The sequence below is a fragment of the Setaria italica genome, chromosome II (assembly GCF_000263155.2).
Source record: "Setaria italica strain Yugu1 chromosome II, Setaria_italica_v2.0, whole genome shotgun sequence".
NCBI lineage: Eukaryota > Viridiplantae > Streptophyta > Magnoliopsida > Poales > Poaceae > Setaria > Setaria italica.
The window spans coordinates 14,297,328-14,317,485 of record NC_028451.1 but is presented as its reverse complement, the minus strand read 5'-3'; the positions used below and the strand labels follow the sequence as shown (position 1 = coordinate 14,317,485).

The 20,158-nt window shown below is 53.0% G+C and overlaps 1 protein-coding gene and 1 long non-coding RNA gene across 3 annotated transcripts; both read left to right on the top strand.

Annotated features, from left to right (window-relative positions):
* The first annotated feature begins 1,882 nt into the window (after positions 1-1,882).
* Positions 1,883-4,246, top strand: LOC101765080. Of its 2 annotated transcripts, none has more exons than XR_002676378.1 (3): positions 1,883-2,042; positions 2,129-2,251; positions 4,018-4,246. It is a non-coding gene; the product is annotated as an uncharacterized LOC101765080 (long non-coding RNA). The 2 variants fall into 2 exon arrangements; XR_214622.2 differs by having other exon boundaries at positions 2,126-2,251.
* An 11,163-nt stretch (positions 4,247-15,409) lies between these two features.
* On the top strand, positions 15,410-16,717 carry LOC105913746. The gene is made up of 3 exons (XM_012843608.1): positions 15,410-15,861; positions 16,048-16,305; positions 16,708-16,717. Exons 1-3 carry the CDS (start codon positions 15,410-15,412, stop codon positions 16,715-16,717), a joined length of 720 nt encoding a protein of 239 aa, XP_012699062.1.
* Positions 16,718-20,158: the final 3,441 nt, after the last annotated feature.

Below are 20,158 nucleotides of genomic sequence, written 5' to 3'. Positions count from 1 at the left end.
GATTCGTAAAGCAGATGAAATGTCAAGGGATTTGAAGAAAAGGCTTTAGCTACAAGAGGATGGGGAATTCCCTTTTCTTATAGCCCTAGGCAACAATTTATTATGGAGATGAGATTGCATCCATGTAATAAATTTAGAAATAGGGGTGCTTATGTAAATTGCCAGCCAGTTGGTGGCATATCTTCTATTGATAGAAAAGTTGCTTTGTAACGTCACGACACACCATCCCATGTTACATGTGTTACATGGTCCCCACCGACCTATCCTTCAGCATTGTTATATCTCTTAGGAAACATAAGGTTTTTCCCTGAGATATATTTATATATTATGTTGCATGGTTAGTTGAACAACTATAGCACTATTATCCCATCTGGGGCATAATTAGGGCCAGTAGAGATTGGATACACTACTATCTATGCTAGCATCACAACCGGCATGGATAACCAACACATTTATGTGGTTCAGTTCCTGACATCCTAATGGTACAGATTAGGGTTAGGATTCAGCATGGATGAGAGTTTCTATAGTAGTGAGAAGTATAGTCTTGATGCCTCAAATGCACAAGATTTGTAAATCTCAAGCTCATCATGCAGTTGTGGCTTTTCCCTAAGAGTATTCTTTCAAACTTTATCGAATCCAAAGAACAAGTAGAGTGCTATTTTTTCACTCTATACTAATTCTCCTAAGAAAACTAAGCAAAAGGGATTTATGTGTCTAATCTTATGAAAGAAGTAATAAAACTAATATTAATAATGATTGTGAACAAGATAGATGAAACTCTATTCCAAAGGATTAGGTTCAGTCGCATATATGCTTCCACCACATACACAAACTTGTTATAAGCATTATGTACCGGCTATGCATTCACAAGGCCTTTTCCCTCCCACAAGGTATCATCACACAAGGGTAATTAATGATCTCACTCATGTACTATGGCGATGCATCCATAGAGATTAAGCAAACCACCATGACTATCATTAACCCTACTAAGATTTGTATGATTATCGTAAATATATGGAATAACCATGCATTGATAAAAAAACCACACTAGCATAAAAGATCGGAATCATAAGCGTGGCAGTTGCATATCAAGATCGTCCTTCAATTTAGGGATGAAAGAAGAATTTACCCCCATGATCTTATGCATACTATCCACATTAGGATGAACAAACTTTGAAGAATGTTGTCACATAAGATGTAGGTGAGGGGATGTTAGAACCCCGTGGGTGAATCGGCCTAGATCCTTGTGTTGATCAGCACAAGGTGGTTCTCCACCTTCCCGAAGCTGCTGGTGTTAGTCCTCATGTTGATTATTGGTATTTCTTAGTCTAGTAGATAAATCTCCAATCGTACGGATACCAATGTAGCTTTCATCTAAGAATATTCTATAATATTGATTTACATGAGGAAGGAGAAGTGTACTAAACCTAAGCTAATTTGTTCAGCTAGAATGGGGTGAAGATGAAGAGAAGAGAAATAGAAAGAATATAGGAGCCTTGATTCCCCTGATTAACTAAATGACCAAAACCTTACTTGCGCTGTCTACTTCGGGGGCAAACTGTAACACCCCAAAAACGTAAAGTGTAAACTTACACTTGCAAGTCGGAAAATCTTACATGGTTGACCGGCTACTGTAAAGCAAGGCCAAAAGTTGACTTTTTCGTGCGTTGCTCGGATTCACGATCGGACAGCGCAGATGCGTAGCTCTTGTCGAACAAAATCTGTTTGACTACCCATATGCATTGTTTGGATTTAGATCAAAGAGTTACATTTGTTTTTTCACCAAGTTTGATGGCGCTACAGTAATTCGCGTGAACAGTAACAGACCCTTGATGGTTCTGTCCGTTTCCAATTCACGTACGTGCACCCCTCAGCCGCACCTTTCTTTTTCCTGTCGCCTCCCCTGGACAACATCCCCGCCTAAACACTTTGTGCCGTCCTCCCTATCCATGGCCGCATAGAGATCATTAGGGAGACAGAGAATGAAGAAGAGAAGAGGAGAGGAGAGATTAGAGGGAGGGGTGTTGGTGTCTCTCCTACTGGTGAGTTTTCTCGTCTACCTTCTGGCGTCGATTTGATCTCACCTCCCCTCTGATTTGGTTGTTGCTGCTGCCATGGGAACAAGAAGGGGAAGGGGAAGGCAGCAAGGGGAACAAGCAAAACGGAACGAGATTGAGGAGTGGATCACGAAGATGTGCTAGATCGCCGTGTGCTCGTTGTTCCCTTCGTTGTTGTTCACGGCAAACCCTAGGTGAGGCCTTAATCATCTGTAGAATATGCAAATTACATGTTCTTAGTCGTAGTAGCTTGTGCTAGATATCGTTTAGAGGTGAGGATTCATTGGGGGTTGTTGAATTGATCAAGTTCTGGACGCCCAGGATTTTTCAGATTGCAGTTGGTTGATCAAGTGATATCTCGAATTTGTTTAGGCCCTGTAAATTAGGGAAAAATTCATATTGATTGAGAGGACTTTATAAGTATACTTCGAGCTCAAGAATTGCAATTTTAGACCTGGTTATTTAGGAGATATGGTGTGTTCTTGAAGGCTATCTGTTTCTGTGAATATTCAGAATAGTTTTAGATCTATTCAGTTTTGGACCATCTTAGTGTCTGATTTTCTCTGGGGAATAGTTGGAAAAGTTTTAGATAATTCCTCTATCATTCTTTGGAGAGTCTGATGAACCTTTTTTCCCCAGTAGTTTTTGAGATATCGTTGCTGCAAGTTGACTGCTGGAAAAGGCAGCATTCTCTGACAGTACTATGTATTTCATAGTCTTAGGCACCCTTTCAGTAGACAATGGTTTACAAAATGATACTAGTGATGTATTGTTTTTCACAAGTTTTCCATCCATGAATGGTACAAATTTTTCCAACTAGTATAACTGCAGATATGATTTTTCTAAGTTTGCCTATCCTGCTTGGTTGTGAGAACAAGTCAGCCCTGTTTGGAGAAGGTTTAGGTTGCCTTAATGACCAAAATTATTTATCTGTTGCACAGAAAGTTGTGGTTCTCCTTCTATAGGTTTCAAAAATGTATTTGTTTGCTATAGTTTCTATTTTGTATTAAAAGATACAAACAATATAAGCTATGCTGCTCTTGTGCGATGAATGTGAGATGTACTATCTTGTTTGCGTGTTTGATAGTTCAGATCCTAGGATCATTTTACCTAAGGCTTTTATATATACTCTTTCGAGGCTGTATTCTGAGATTATTTTATCAAAACAGGTGGTAGTGCTTTGGATTAGACTAGAAAGGTCATCGCCTTTGATTGGAGGCACGTCACTGTAGCGGTGGTCTACTATTGTTTTGGCTTGTTATTTTTATTACCTCCACTTTAAATTCAAAACCAAGATACTCTAAATATGAGCTGAACACATGCTGCTTTCATTCATGTTTAAGCATATTACTCAATTGTCTTATATGTTGGTATTTTTCTCATATGAGAACAAAGTTGACATTTGAGTTGATAATTTTTATCACAATGCATCACATCATGTGCATTTTCATCTCATATGCATTTGTAGAAGATCACAATCATATAGTTGTGATTGTACCGGTACACATCATGCATTGCCTGAGGAGGGGTGCGATGTAAAAGAAGTCATGACATTGCATCCATATGCATAGATATATTGTTTTGATTATTGAATATTTTAAAGTTGCATTGGAAGTTGTCATGAGAAGTGGTGCTTTCCAGTGGTGGTTTGTATTACAATATGGCTTGCAGAAATATGAAGGTAATGTTGTTTTACATTGCATTCATGAAAGATACTTCAACATTTATATGTTGTGATGGATATGAAGATGGAAAGATTATATGTCTTTGGATATGAAATTATACCCGGCGTGTTGATCTTTATGAGAAGCATAACTTTTCTATTAATGCTATGATCTACCATATGATAGAAAAGTTCTATATTAAACTTGATGCTTAATCCACTTGTGATTTAAATAACTTGTCAAAACAAGTTGCTTGCTTATATTTTAAAATCTCACCCTTGCTTTACTCTTTACAGGTAGTCAAGGCATGTCATGATGGGATGGGAAGTAGAAGCACATTTCATTGAACCATATTTCCACTTAAAATTTTGTGTTGTAGCCATATTAAAAGTTTAGTTCATGAAGTTCTTTGTTTATTTTTTTTAACTGTGTGACAATTGTTTAAGCTTATATGCTTCTTTCTTGGTGCTTGTTTGGATAATGTTATAAATGATTCTTTGCTTTATATATCATTTATCACTATTATTGCTTTCGTGTTACTCCATTTATAAACGTGATGATGCTGAATTTCTTGTTGGATTCAATCGTAGATTGTGTAGTTTAGTGGCATTCCTAGAATTGGTGGCCTGGGGTGTTACACAAACTCACCTTCGGAAAGGGATGAGAAGGGAGCTGACTCACTATACCACTTTCTCCTACAAGCTTCTAGCCACACTCATGTGGTGGACTATGTAGGTCGGACAAGACTGTGCCGTCTACCACAACAATCCATGAGGCTGGGCATATTCCAAAGGCAATCACCAGCCTAGGCACCATGCCTACACTATTGATCACTACCCTACTCCATGCGAGAGCAAAGCACCCTACTACCTAAGTAGCGAATGAGGAACCCATAGACAGAATAAGTAAGCAAATGATGCTCAATTAATCAGGAAGGACAAGAGTTATCAGACAAGACCTAGATGTAGTCACTCGAAGAGGAGCTACATCTGCCAAGGTACAAAGTGGAAGAGTAGCTTATTTGGAGGTTTAAACATTTAAATTATTGGCTTTGGTAAGAATTTAAAACCACTGAGTAGATGTGAAGTTGAGGGTTTTTAATTTGAGCTTAGAATAAAATTCTCCAAGCAGCACTTGATCAGGAAAGGAAGAAACACTTCTATCTTGTTATATCACATGAACCAATAACTTAGGCAAGATCATCCTAATGAATAATAATCCCACAAGCATGGAGTACCAATTAAGGAATAAAATTTAGGCAAGCTATAATGTGAAGGACCAAGCTATACTCAAGTTATCTCCCTAGTTGTTGGCGCTCGTTAACGATACCATTTTACCCATGTTTATCTTCAATATTGACATACAAATGAAACCATTATCATTGATCATACCTAACGACCATATTTACATATACCTTGTGTTTAGGAGAATATAGTGTTTTTTTGGAAAATGGCTCAATTTGGGCCATATATATTCAAGGTCCGAAACCAATGTCAATCCCAAAAGGAATGAAGATAAGAAGGCCTAGACTTTGGACAATTTCAGAGGCCACAAACAGCAGCAATCTTGTGCAATCCATATTTCCCACATCCGAACTCCGACGATTGAGGCAACTTTGGTGTCTAAACTGCATAGCTCGAAAAGATCTACAACTTTTATATGGACACCCTGAACATTTGAAGCCCACAGGGGGCTAAGCTAATCGGCTTAAGGAGGCCCAAGTCGATCGGGCCGGCCCGTTTCTTCGCCCGATGATGCTCAGCTTTGACCCACGATCATTCCAGAAGACTTAGGGATAAGTTCCTGAAGATTAGGCAAGTTGATCTGCCCACACGCAAGTGAAAATAAGACCCCAAAGGATCAGAGAAGACTTGGGCATGAAGGAGGGCACGAGAGGTCAAAAGGAAGGGCAAAGCCGATCGGCTTGGACCCACCTAATCTGATCAGCTTAAGGCTTTCCTTCGCCCCCTCGACTTCCCTTTCGGACTATGGCCTCCTCTAGGTATGAATACACCGATTCTTGATGAACCAATAATCCATTCGAAGCAGAAGCTGAGAAACTTGTGGGACAACCATCTACAAAGATATGTGGACCATACAGTAGTTTGGAGGCTAGCTCATGCATGCTAGGCTCTAGCAGGCTGTTGACAATCCTTATAACCAAATTCAACCGTCAACTTCTGTATCAAATAACTCTATAACAATCACCAAATTAGAGATAGGAGCTTTATTCTAACTATTTCCACAAGCTTTGGTGAAATGTTGTATACAGAAACCCATAGGTGTATAGATGGAGAAAATGGGCTTAAATGAAGAAGAAACATACAACACGGCAATCTACACAAGCCCAAGGGAAAGAAGGGTCCACATGACAGGGCAAACCAGCCAAACCGAAGGCAGGCAAGAAGGCCCAGCATCTACACTCACCTTCCGAGCAGGCCTGACTTGGGGTCGGCCGAACCCCCAGTGAGCCCAATCGCGCCCACCTTCCACGTAGACTCTCCTACCGCCTTGCTGAAGGCGGTTGCGGCGGTTTGGCACGAAGCAATGTACCTGGACGTCGGTTCCTTCACAAGTGGAGGGAATAAAGGAATATTCCATAAGGATCTCCACTCTCCCAAGGCTCCCTCTCCACTATATAAACAACCCCCTCCTCCATTCAGAACACACAACACAAGAAGAAGGAGAAGAGAAGAGGGACTCTACCACTTAGCCTACTTTTGTAGTATAGGATAGGGAGTGTGTGAGGAAAAAGAGAAGAGAAAAGTCGGACCTCTTGGCCTCACTCTACCTTGTACCATGTTGGATACGAACCTCCTTTTGAGTAAGTATTCAAGTTTGTCTATGTTGGTGAGTTCTTCGGTAAGGCTAAGCTTTCGTTGTTATTCATTTACAGGTTCATTGTTCACTCTTGTAGCGATTGCTCTAGTAGAGGACTCTTGATAAATATGGATAATCCTGCTCAATGCTAGAGTAGTAATCAATAGCATAGACGTAGTGTCTAGGCTAGAGGTTACTTTGTTTGCTCCGTGCTCCACGGTTTGGAATAAGGTAGGCGGTAGGTGGTGATAGCCTTGTCTGTCCATTGTAGTCCTCCCCGTTCGAGTCGGAGTAGAGCTAAAGGTCGGAGGCACTTGGCAGACCAGGTGTGAACCGGTGCCCTGAAGTAAACGTTTAGTAGCTGATTTTATCTACTGAGAGTCTTTATCCTTAGACGAACCATGCTACCCAGACCATTCTATCTCTTATCCTTGGGTAAACTAGATAGAAGACCTTTGCACCTCCATTCCTTGAGAAATATACAATACCCTAAATACTCTCTGGGTGAAGTGCTACAACGGTATATTTGTGCGCTTGCAGATTTATTCATGAACGTTAAGAAATACCAACAAGTATTTCTGGCACCATTGTTGGGGAATGGGTGCTATAATTGTCTTTGAACCTAGTCTGCCCGTGTATCCTTTATTTACCTTTCTATTATTTTTATCCTTTCTTTACCATGGAAAACATCTCTAGCCAAAAACTTTCTACTCCCAAGGGTGAGTTCTTAGAGCCTATACCCTTATCAAAGCCCATCACAGCTTCCAGCTATGAGCTCCGTCCTGGCTTCATTGCCATGGTTCGGGAACAAACCTTCGTCGATTTTGATGATGAAAACCCATACCACCACTTGCGAGAGTTTGAGCAGCTGTGTTTGTGCCTGACAATCTTAGGCATGGCACAAGAAACACTTCAATGGAAGTTGTTTCCTTTTTCCCTTGATGAGAGAGCGAGGCAATGGTATGCCCATAATGTAGGAAAGGTAAATGGAGATTAGGATGAGCTTAGAGACAGATTTTGTCTTGCCTTTTTTCATATATCTTGTATTGCTTCCCTATGAAAAGAGATTCTCAACTTTCGACAGCATGAGAAGGAAACCATAGGTGCAGCCTGGGCTAGGTTTTCAAAGTTAACCCATACTGGCCCTGACTCGTCCATACTCAATCACATGTTGTTGCAACACTTTTGGTTAGGGCTTAGCAAGGAGTTCGCCCTACAGCTTGATATCACTGCTGGAGGATCATTCACCCCACAAAACCACTGTTGAAGGAGAGGTGCTTCTAGATCGCATTCTAGAAAACACTTTTTTTACCGAATCCCTTTCAGTAGTAGAACCATCAAGCCACAAAGAAGTCCCGTTGGTTGAATCCATACCCATTTTGCTAACCTACCCATAGTCAACCCCAGAGCCTTTCCCCGAACCTAGAACTTCAGAGAAAGAAGAAATTCAACCTCCAGAGTCCCCATTTGAATTCAAGGAAGAGGTATTCGAAGATTATGGGAATACTTCGAATTACTTTTGCCGAAAGAGACCTCCAGTTCCAATCAACCCTCCAGGGCCTCTTCATAAGGTTTTCCTTAAAGGGACCGTTAGAGAGTTGACATCTGTCATGTGCAGTGAATGGCTACAAGAGGGGGAACTTTCTTCTGAAGCAATTCAGATATGCACCCCCTCCTTAACCGTCCAACGCCATATCCAAGGAATTGCAGTAGAGGCCCTTTATAATCCCAAGGTTGGAGCCAACATCATGTCCACATCTTTTGTGCTCACTCACCTAGGTGAGAACCCTTTAGCCCCAACCAACAAAACCTTCTGGATTGCACCATGTTCTATCATAGAAGGAGTTGGGATTATGCACAAAGTGCCTATATGGCATGAGAACATTGAGGTTGCCCTTGATTTCCATATCTTTGAAGTCTATGACTTCAACATTTTGATAGGGCACCCCATTGAAAAATTGTTCCTAGATGCACCCATACTAGGAACCCTCAACGTAACTCTTGGGAAAGACGCCTTTTCGATTCTAATTTCTCAGTCGAAAAACTCAATAGCAGATCTTCTCCCCCAAGAAGAGTCGATGGAGGAAGTGGTAGCTGTTTCACCCTTTGAGCCCCCTGAGACGTCCTTAGAAAAAGATGCTAAGCTTTTCATTCACGAAGAGGATGATCTAGGAGAAATGCTTGAGCAACCTACCCACAAAAAGCCATCACGACCACCAATCGAGCTAAAACCCCTTCCTTCTGGCCTTCACTATGCCTTCTTAGAGGTAGACACAGAATTCCCCGTCATCATTAGCGATAAGCTATCTAATGAGGAGACAGCTAAAATCTTAGCCATTCTAGAGAAGCATAGTTATGTTTTCGGCTTCTTGCTACAAGACCTCAAAAGGGATTAGTCCTTCCCTTTGCACCCATCGCATCCCTATCAACCCATCTAGCACACCATCTAGGGAGCCTCAGTGTAGGCTAAATAATGCGATGAGGGAAATTGTTAAGAAGGAGGTCCTTAAGCTCTTGCACGCCAGGATAATCTATCCCGTGCCGCATAGAGAGTGGGTTAGCCCCATTCAAGTGTGCCGAAGAAGGGAGGAATGACGGTCGTTGAGAATAGTAAGAATGAGCTTATCCCACAACAAACCATCACGGGGTGGAGAATGTGTATTGATTACCGAAAACTTAACTTGGCAACTAAGAAAGATCACTTCCCGCTGCCCTTCATTGATGAAATGTTAGAGCGGTTGGTGAAGCACTCTTTCTTTTGTTTCCTTGATGGGTACTTCGGCTATCATCAAATTCCCATCCACCCCGATGATTAGAGCAAGACCACGTTTACATGTCCTTATGGAATGTACGTGTTGGGGGGAAATATTAACGCTCCCCTAAGACACCATTTAAGGAAGCAGACACGGAGGCCTGGGCCCACTTAGACGTGATCAAAGCTCCGCCTCGCCCGACCAAAACGCCAGGGTCGGGAACGTGCGACCCCTCCGCAAAGTTTCCGCCTCGCCCGACCGCGACCCCGGGGTCGGGGGCGCCCGACCCCTCACCACGGAGCTCCGCCTCGCCCGACCCCAAGCAAAGGGGTCGGGCGCGCTGGGGCCCCCAGGGCGGGGATCCCCCCTCGGATGCGGTCCACATGGGCAAGACAGACAAATCCTGTGGGTCTCCCCATCGGCCTCGCCATAAATGCGCCGCAGGCCTGGCAGAGGGAAGGACGACCGCGCTCCTCACGCAACCCAGCGCAAGTACCCGTGCACGACCGCTCTGTACAGGCTACAGTGCCGGCGGCCGGCTCCCATTCGCCGCAGGGTACTCATGGCCTGCGCCGACCGGAGCAAAGGAGAGAGCGGCCTGTCCTCGGGTCCCACGCACCCTCGTGTCCCGCGCATCCAGCAGCACGGATGCGACGCTCTCCCTCTCAGCAGCCATCGCCTGAGCAGCGGCATCCACCGTCCTCCCTAACGGACGCCGGGGAAACGACGGAACGCCCTCATCATGATCTGATACCTACGAACATCGAAGGAGCTATCTATAGGGAGGAACAACACTTGGCACAAGGCGACCTCCCCCTCCGGCATGCGCGCCGGCACTCGTCCAGGGTCGGCAGAGGCATCGAACGCCTAGGATCTTGCTCCTCCTTCCTGCCGTACCTTTTACCATTCTACGCTTTACCCTTTACAGTTCTCTTTACCCGATCCCAAATGTAACTCCGGCCACCCCCCTTGCGATATAAAAGGCGGAACCTGGGGCCGGAGAGGGGATCGGCTTTTTTCTCCCCCAAGCCATAGTACACAACAACGCTCCCGGAGAGTGCAAGCACCAAAGAGACTAGGGACCAGTCCCTCTCTCGCATCGATCTGTAACCCCCTACTACAGAACCCCACGTGGGCAATACTAGCATCCTCGATACTGGACGTAGGGCTTTCCTTGCCCGAACCAGTCTAAATCAGTATCTCCCACGCAACCACCTGAGGCTTACGCGCATAAAAGAAATTTACTAGTCAAAGTCTTGATCCGCTGATCTTGACAACGACAGTTGGCGTGCCAGGTAGGGGACCTTTGCGCATACATCTCCAGCCTCAGATGGCCAATCGCGATAGCAGCTTTGCTCCGGGCTCCCTGATCCGTTTCGGGAGCCTGGACTTCCTGGCCACCGGGGAAGGGATCGAGCTGATCCCTGTCCTCGTCTTGCCTGCTCGTCCCGCTACCCTCGGCCCCGCCGCTAGGACGGCGGCGAGCGGCCGGTCGCCTACCAGAAGGACCTCACCAGAGGGACAGCCCTTCGGGCTACGCAACGCCACGGGGGCTTACGGTCGCCTCCTAGCGCGGTCCTTGACCACGTCGCCCGCGAGCAACGAGCTCGTGGGCGTGGCGAGGACAATCTCCGACACTGGCTCCAGTAACGGGAGTCCCCGCCCCTCGCGCGAGTGCCTTATGGTTGACGCGCACTCCGAGGGGTCCAATGGCGATGGTGCCGAGGGGAGGAAACGGGCTCCCCCCTCGCGCGCCGCAGCTACAACTGGAGCCTTACCCAGGGTCCCAGAGTGCTCTCAGCAACCGGAAGCACACGTGGGCGCTCGCCAAGAGGTAGAGCACCCCCACCACGAGGGGGGAGCGCGACAACGGGCGCGCGACGTCCAGGAACACATCTGTGCGGACGGAGAGCGTCCGCCGCTCTTTGCCCGCGCTAGTCAGAACGTCACTGCCGCGGCGGTGTTGCTCCGACAGCTCCCCGAGCCAGCAATGCCCGAGGAGCGACGGGCACGCCAAGAGATGCGCAACTTGCTCGAGTGCGCCGCTGTCCAGCAGGCGGAAAGTTCAGCGTCTCGGCGACGCGGCCAGAACGCCAGTCGGGCGACGCAGGGCGCGCCCCCGGAACGGCGGGGGGAATCTGTCCATCAACCCCCTCCGGGGGCGAATCCGGCCGCGTCCGCCCGACGAACCCCGCCACCCGCGGTAGGCGAGGCTCAGTCCGTCCACCAGCGCGTCGGTCTCGCCCGCGACGCCCGCGACACCCTGAACGCGCGGAGACGCTCCCGCGCGGACAGGGGGGACGGGGCAGATCGAGGCTACCACGTTCACCATGGCGGGCGCTACGACAGCGGGGAAGACCGCAGCCCGAGCCCCGGAGCGGCAGGGCCTCGGGCCTTCTCCGCGCGCATCCTAAATGCGCCCTTTCCGCCGCGCTTCAGGCAACCCACGAGTGTAGCCAAATACTCGGGGGAGACAAATCCTGGGGTATGGCTCAGCGATTACCGGCTTGCATGTCAAGCTGGCAGGGCGGACGATGACCTGTTCATCATCCGCAACCTACCCCTTTTTCTGGCAGACTCCACGCGAGCCTGGCTAGAACATATCCCTTCAGGACGCATTCGCAACTGGAACGACCTGAAGGAGGTTTTCGTAGGAAACTTCCAAGGGACGTACGCGCGCCCCGGCAACTCCTGGGATTTCCGGAGCTGCCGCCAGGGGGCGAACGAGTCCCTCCGGGATTACATCCGGTGCTTCTCCAGAAAGCGCACCGAGCTCTCCAACGTCGCCGACGCCAACGTCATAGGAGCCTTCCTAGCAGGGACCTCTTGCCGGCCCCTCGTCCATGAGCTAGGGCGCCGAGGCCCGCGAACCACGGAAGAGCTCCTCAACATCGCCACTAGCTACGTCTATGGCGAAGAGGCTGTCGGAGCGATCCTCGATCGTTCCAAAGGCAAGGCGAAACGGGAGGAGGACGCCGACGAAGGCACCTCCAACCGCCAACAGAAGAAGAAGGGCAAGCAGCGGCGCGAGGCCCCCCTCGTGGCCGCAGTCGAGCGCAAGCGGGGGCAGCCGCCCCCCAAAGGCGCTCCCGGCTTCTTCGACAAGCTGCTCGAGGGACCGTGCCCGAACCACGAGTTCCTCGTCAAGCACGCCTACAAAGACTGTAACCTCATGAAGAGGTACTTCGTGGGCAATCCGGTGAAAGGTGACCGGAAGCGGAAGCCCGATGAGGAAAAGAAGGGCGACGAAGAGAAGGAAGACGGCTTCCCTAAAGTTGACGGCTGCTTCATGATCTTCGGGGGGTCCGCTGCGTACGACACCAAGCGCCAGCAAAAGCTGGAGCGCCGGGAGGTTTACGCGGCCGAGCCTGCGACTCCGGCCTTCCTCGATTGGTCCGAACCTGCTATCACCTTCGATAGGTCCGACCACCCTGGACGCATCTGGCATCCGGGGCGTTACCCTCTCGTCGTCGACCCCATCGTTGGTACGACGCGCCTCACCAAGGTGCTCATGGATGGCGGCAGCGGCCTCAACCTCCTCTACGTCGAGACTCTCGACGCTATGGGGATCGATCGCTCCCGCCTCCGGCCTAGCGCAGCACCCTTCCATGGTGTCGTGCCAGGGAAGCAGGCGACGCCTCTTGGGCAGATCGACCTGCCCGTCACGTTTGGGACCCCTTCCAACTATAGGAAGGAGGTCCTCACCTTCGAGGTGGTAGGGTTTCACGGAACCTACCATGCCATCTTGGGACGGCCGTGCTACGCGAAGTTCATGGCAATCCCCAACTACACCTACCTCAAGCTCAAGCTGCCAGGGCCCAACGGGGTCATCACCATCGGCACAACCTTCCAGAAGGCATACGAGTGCGACGTCGAGTGCTGCGAGTACGCCGCGGCCATCACCGTCTCGAGCGACATGGCGGTCCAGCTTGTGGAGGCGATCGAAGACCAGCCCGACGCCAAGCAGTCAGGTACCTCCTTCGAGCCCACCGAAGGTATCAAGGAAGTCCCTCTCGATCCCGGCTGTTCCAATGGTGGGGTTGTGCGAATCAGCGCGGCCCTATCCCCCAAATAGGAAAGCGCGCTCGTCGACTTCCTCCGCGCGAACAGCGACGTCTTCACGTGGAAGCCCTCGGACATGCCAGGCATCCCGAGAGAAGTCGCCAAGCATTCCTTGAACATCAGGGCTGGCTCCAAACCAGTGAAGCAAGGCTTGCGCCGTTTCGACGAAGAAAGGCGCAGGGCCATTGGCGAAGAGCTCCAGAAGCTCCTGGCGGCCGGATTCATCAAGGAAGTGCGCCACCCCGAGTGGCTAGCCAATCCTATCCTTGTACTGAAAAAGAACGGGAAATGGAGGATGTGTGTCGATTATACCGGTCTCAACAAAGCGTGTCCAAAGGATCCGTTTCCTCTGCCACGCATAGATCAAATAGTTGACTCAACCGCCGGGTGCGAAACCCTCAGCTTCCTCGACGCATATTCCGGCTACCACCAGATCGCGATGAAAGAGGCCGACCAGCTCGCTACCTCTTTCATCACCCCCTTTGGCCCCTACTGCTACGTTAAGATGCCGTTCGGCCTCAAAAACGCGGGGGCTACCTTCCAGTGATGCATGCTGAAGTGCTTCGGGGATCTCATCGGGCGGACCGTTGAGGCCTACGTCGACGACATCGTGGTTAAATCCAGGAAGGGTGACTAGCTCGTTCCCGACCTGCAGCTAGCCTTCGAAAGGTTGAGGGATAAGCGTATTAAGCTTAATCCCGAGAAGTGTGTGTTCGGTGTCCCGAGGGGCATGCTGTTAGGCTTCATCGTCTCTGTGCGCGGCATCGAGGCAAACCCGGAGAAGATAGCGGCCATCAGCGACATAGGGCCAATCCGGAACATAAAGGGAGTGCAGCGCGTCATGGGGTGCTTAGCATCCCTAAGCCGCTTCATCTCGCGCCTCGGCGAGCGAGGACTTCCTCTCTATCGGCTCCTGAAGAAATCCGACCGCTTCGAGTGGACCAGCGAGGCACAGGAGGCACTTGACCGACTCAAGGACCTCCTGACGAAGGCCCCAATTCTAGTTCTGCCCGCCGACGGCGAGACCCTTCTGCTCTACGTCGCGGCGACCACCCAGGTGGTCAGCGCGGCCCTAGTAGTGGAGCGGGAGGAGGAGGGGCACGCTCTTAAGGTACAACGCCCGATATACTTCACCAGCGAAGTCTTGTCCGAGTCCAAGGCACGATATCCAAAGATCCAGAAGCTCGTCTACGCCGTCCTCATCACGAAGAGGAAGCTGCGTCACTACTTCACCTCCCACCCGGTAACGGTCGTCTCTTCATTCCCGCTTGGAGAAGTAATCCGGAACCCAAATGCAACAGGAAGGATCGCGAAGTGGGCGCTTGAGCTTATGGACCAGGGTATCACCTACGTCCCCCGCACCGCCATCAAGTCCCAGGTACTTGCCGACTTCGTGGCTGAGTGGACGGAGGTACAAGCACCGTCGGCGACAGAGGAGCAGGAGTACTGGACGATGTACTTCGACGGGTCACTCATGAGGGCCCGCGCCGGAGCAGGCCTCGTCTTCGTATCTCCGTTGGGCGTGCGCATCAGGTACATGATCCGCCTCCATTTTCCTGCATCCAACAATGTCGCTGAGTATGAAGCCTTACTCAACGGGCTCCGCATCGCCATCGAGCTGGGCATCCGCCGGCTAGACGTCCGGGGCGATTCCCAGTTGGTCGTCGAGCAAGTCATGAAGGAGTGGAGCTGCCACGACCCTAAAATGGCGGCTTACTGCAACGAGGTCCGTAAGCTCGAGGACAAGTTTGACGGGTTGGAGCTCAACCACGTCGCAAGGCGCTTCAATGAGGCCGCTGACGAGCTGGCGAAGGCGGCATCCGGCCGGATGCCCGTCCCCGACGGCGTTTTCGTTAGCGACCAGCTGAAGCCTTCAATCCGTTACCTGGAGCCAGCAGGGGTCGGCGAGGCATGCCCAGCCCTGGGGTCGGGACCCGAGCCGGGGGAGGTCGGCAGCGCACCACCTGTCCAGGACCCGAGCACCGGTCCCGAGGGAATCAACGCTGCCTTACCCGACCCGGCCCTGGAAGCCAAGCCATCCGACCCCGTGGTTATGGAAATCACGGTGAGCCCTGCGGCGGGGGCCGACTCCGCGACCGACTGGAGAGCCCCGTACCTTGACTACCTTGTCCACGGCACGCTCCCGGCTGACAAAACAGAAGCCCGCAGGATCGCGCGCCGTGCAAAATCCTTCACCATCATCGACCAGGAGCTCTACAAGAGAAGCCACACTGGGATCCTCCAGCGCTGCATCCCGATCGAGCAGGGAAAGGCGCTGATCCAGGATATCCACACCGGGGCTTGTGGTCACCACGCTGCGCCAAGGACGCTTGTGGGCAACGCCTTCCGACAAGGTTTTTACTGGCCAACCGCGGTCGCGGATGCTACCCAGGTAGTCCGCACCTGTGAAGGATGCCAGTTCTTTGCCCGCCAAACTCACCTGCCCGCGCAGGTGTTGCAAACCATCCCCATTACGTGGCCATTCGCGGTCTGGGGGCTGGACCTCGTCGGACCCTTCAAAAGGGCGCCCGGGGGCTTCACCCATCTGCTCGTCGCTGTCGACAAGTTCTCCAAATGGATCGAAGCAAGGCCAGTGGCGCAAATCAGGTCCGAGCAAGCGGTACAGTTCTTCACCGACATCATCCACCGCTTTGGGATCCCAAACTCCATCATCACCGACAACGGCACGCAATTCACTGGGAAGAGATTTCTTCAATTCTGCGACGACCACCACATTCGAGTGGATTGGGCGGCAGTGGCGCACCCCCGCACGAACGGGCAAGTCGAGCGAGCCAACGGCATGATACTCCAGGGTCTCAAGCCACGGATCTTCGATCGCCTTAAAAAGTTCGGCGGACGGTGGGTTGCGGAGCTCCCAGCGGTCCTCTGGAGCTTGAGGACGACCCCTAGTCGGGCGACGGGGTTCACCACGTTCTTCATGATCTACGGGTCAAAGGCCATCTTGCCCACCGACCTAGAGTACGGGTCGCCAAGGGTCAAAGCATACGATGAACAGGGAAACCAGGCATCACTCGAGGACGCACGAGATCAACTCGACGAGGCGCGAGATGTAGCCCTACTCCACTCGGCTAAATACCAGCAGGCCCTACGGCGTTACCACAGCCGCAGGATACAAGGTCGCGCCTTCAACGTCGGTGATCTAGTGCTCCGCCTCGTCCAGGACAACGGGGGTCGGCACAAGTTGACTCCCCCATGGGAAGGCCCATTCATCGTCGTGCAAGTACTACGGCCAGGCACCTACAAGCTGGCAACTCCCGACGGGCAAATCTTCAGCAACGCCTGGAACATAGAACAGCTAAGGCGCTTTTACCCATAACTTTTATTTCCAAGTTATGCATAATCTGGCCGTCTTTTCCGTTCTTTCGTTCAAGCTCAGGGGCATCCGACCCTGGCCTCGTCCCAGGGTCGCACACCCCTCGGGGCCTACCAGTTTTGTTCTTCTGCGAAAAAAGAAACCCTGAGCCATCTTGGCTCAGGCCTTTTCCTTTAAAGCTCAGGGGCATCCGACCCTGGCCTCGTTCCAGGGTCGCATACCCCACGGGGGCTACCAGTTTTGTTCTTCTGCGAAAAAACAAGGTCTTTTCCTTTAAGCTCAGGGGTATCTGACCCTAGCCTTCCTCCGGGACCGCATACCCCTCGGGGGCTATCAGGGGTCCCGACCCCAGCCGCTGGGCGCCATCTAAAAAGAAAACGCCTTTTCTTTTTCAAAACCGAACACTCCCTTTCGAAAACCTTTGGATGCAAAAAAGATAAGGATGCGTGAACGGTGCTCAGGCAATTTGCTATCGGACTGCGGAAAAACCTACGCCCCAGCGGCTACGGCACCTTCGCTCATCAAAACTTACTGACGCACCCGGCAACGCATCCTAAAGCTTTCAAGCCCAAAGGAATAACAAAGGGAATCGGGTTCTTTTGTGCAAACAAAGAGTCATAAGAACAGGCCCGTATGGCCAACGCAAAACGAGTTCAAAGGACTGACATAAGTACAAACTTTTTGGGCGCGAGCCCGGTACAGCTAATTCGCAGAGGGGTCGACAGGAGCGGCGGCTTCAGGGTCGGCATGAGCGGCGGCTTCAGGGTCGGCAGGAGCGGCGGCTTCAGGGTCGGCAGTAGCGGCGGCTTCGGGGTCGGCAGAAGGGCCAGCTTCAGGGTTGGCAGGAGGGACGGCTTCATCCTCCAGGAGCTTCGCGAGGGCCTCCGCCGGCGCGGTCACCCCGGCATCGATCTCGTCCAGCTCGGCTTCGGTGTAGCCGGCACAGTACCCTTCACTCATCCCGGCAAAGTTAATGCCGGAATAGTGAGAGCCGAAGACCCCGAACGCTCGCCGCACGCCAAGGCGAAGCGCGTCCACGGCGATCTCGCGACGGCGACGGCGCACCCCGAGGACACGAGCCGGCAGAGAGCTCGATCCCTCCTCCGGAGCTACACCGAAGTCATCGCAGATGACGCGGACCGCATCTCGCAGGGCGCCGTGCTCACCGTGCTCCTCGTCGAGCAGAGCCCGCAAATTGGCAATCTCACCTGCAGAAGCCACCCAAAAAACCCCCACCGAGTCAAAAGGGCAGAACACAAACGACACAAGAATGCAGGAACAGAAAGAACCTCACCGTCGGCCTGGGCCTTCAGCTCGCGCTCCCGGTCGGCGCTGCGGGACAAGGCGGACTGAAGCCCCTGCACTTGCAAACGGAGTTGATCGTTCTCCGTGCGGAGGGCTCCACGCTCCCCCCTCAGCTGCGCCAGCTCCTCGGCGTCGCGGCGGGCCCTCTCAGTAGCAGCGGCTTATAGCCCCTCGGCATCGCGGCGGGCCCTTTCCACGACGGCCTAGAACTCCTCGAGGTCGAGGCGGGCCTTCTCGGCGACGGCCTGGAGCCTAGCCTCCGCACGCCGCGCCTCCTCTAACGCCGCCTGCTCACGCCCCTCCAGGTCGCGGACGGCCCCCTGGGCGGCGCCGAGCTGCAGGGACAGGTCCCTGGTGTGCTCCCTTTCAGTGTTGAAACGCTCCCAGAGACCCTGCTGCCGCCGGAGGAAATCAGATTTCCCCCGGCTGCCCTCTTGGAGAGCCTACAAAGCAATACGCCGTTTAAGGCAAAAAAGGCAAAGAGGAGGTAATCATCACCAAGTAGTAGGAATAACATACCTGGCTGCCAGGGACCACGGTGTTGGCCAGAACTCCCAGCGCCGAAGTCAGAGCCGCCTGAACCTGGGCGACGCCACCATGCATCGCCTGCCACCTATGCCACTCGGTGGCGGCGTCCAGCGCGAAGAGGTGCCTCGGCGGGTCATCACGGGATGACCAGCGAAGGACGGACCCTCTCCACGCCCTCGGGACGGAGGAAGCCGAGGTTGAGACAGGGGCTGACCCTGACATCACCGTCGAGGACGGCACCACGACGCCAGAGGCCACTGGATCCGCCGACGGCCCCGGCGCCTGCACACTCGTCGCCGCCGAGGCCGCCAACGGTACCCCTGTGGGCACCTCCACCTCAGCCGCCAGAGTCACTCCCGCGGGGGTGACCGGGGCGGAGGCCCCTGCCTCCGTCACCGCTGCCTCCGCCGCCGCCGCGCCTCCGGGAGTAGGCGCCCCCTCCGCCTCTGATCCCGCCACGACAGCGGGGGTATCCGCCCTGCCTCCTGTCGCCACCGCCTCGTCGGCGTCGAGGTCGATCACCTCCCCGGCCTGAGGGCCCGAGGGGATCACGCCCTGAGCTGAAGGGGCGATCAGAGGAGCCGAAGGCGGAGTGGAGCCCGCTCCCCCTCCTGCGGCTGACGCCGCCGCCGCTCCGCCAGCCGCCTCCGCAGGGGCCACCTCCGCGGGGGGACCTGCGGCCACACCAGGAACCCCGCCGCCCGCCGCTAGCGGGGCCGCGGCCCACCGCCCAGAGGAGGTCGACATCCGCAGCGCCTTCTTGGGCGCCAGCTGCAGGGTGAGGCCATGGGGAGAAGTGCTGCACATCGACGGCCAGGCGCCAGCAGAAACAAACGGAAAAAGAGGAGAAGAATGACACATAGGAAAAGCCAACTTACGCCCTCAAAGCGCAGGGGCGGCGCGCGCGCTTCGACTCGGAGCCGGACGCCGACCCCGGGGCATCTGGCAGCGGCCGCTTGTCGCCGCCTCGCTGCTCCCTGCCAACGGGCACGGCGGTGGAGGCAGGCTCCACGGATCCCCGAGGAGCGCCCCGAGCGGACTCCTGGGGAGCGCCCCGCGCCGGACCCAAGGCGGCGGCGGGGGCAGGCTCTGAAGACCCCCGAGGGGCGCTCCTTGCCGACCCCGGGGGAGCGTCCCGCGCCCGCTCCTGGGGGACGCCCTGTGCCAACCCCGGGGGAGCGGCCCGCGCCCGCTCCTAGGGGACGCCCTGTGCCGACCCTAGGGGAGCGGCCCGCGCCCGCTCCTGGGGGACGCCCTGAGCCGACCCCGGGGGGGCGCCCCGCGCCCGTTCCTGGGGGACGCCCTGCGCCAACCCCTGGGTGGTGTCCCGCACCTGCTCCCGGGGGACGCCCTGCGCCGACCCCTGAGGGGCGGTCCGCGCCAGCTCCTGGGGCGTGCGCTGTGTTGGCCCCTGAGGCACAGCCCCAGGGCCCGGGGGAGCCGAAGCCCGGGCGGACGCCTCCGCCGCTTCACCCCCCGCGGCCGTCTGTGGGGGCGCATCACGAATCACCAAAGCCCCCGGTCAGGGGGGAACCAGCTCTTCCTCCTCTTCCTCTTCCTCATCTTCATCCTCTTCATCATCATCGTCGTCGTCGTCATCGTCTGACACAACTGCCCCCCTCCACCACCGCTGGA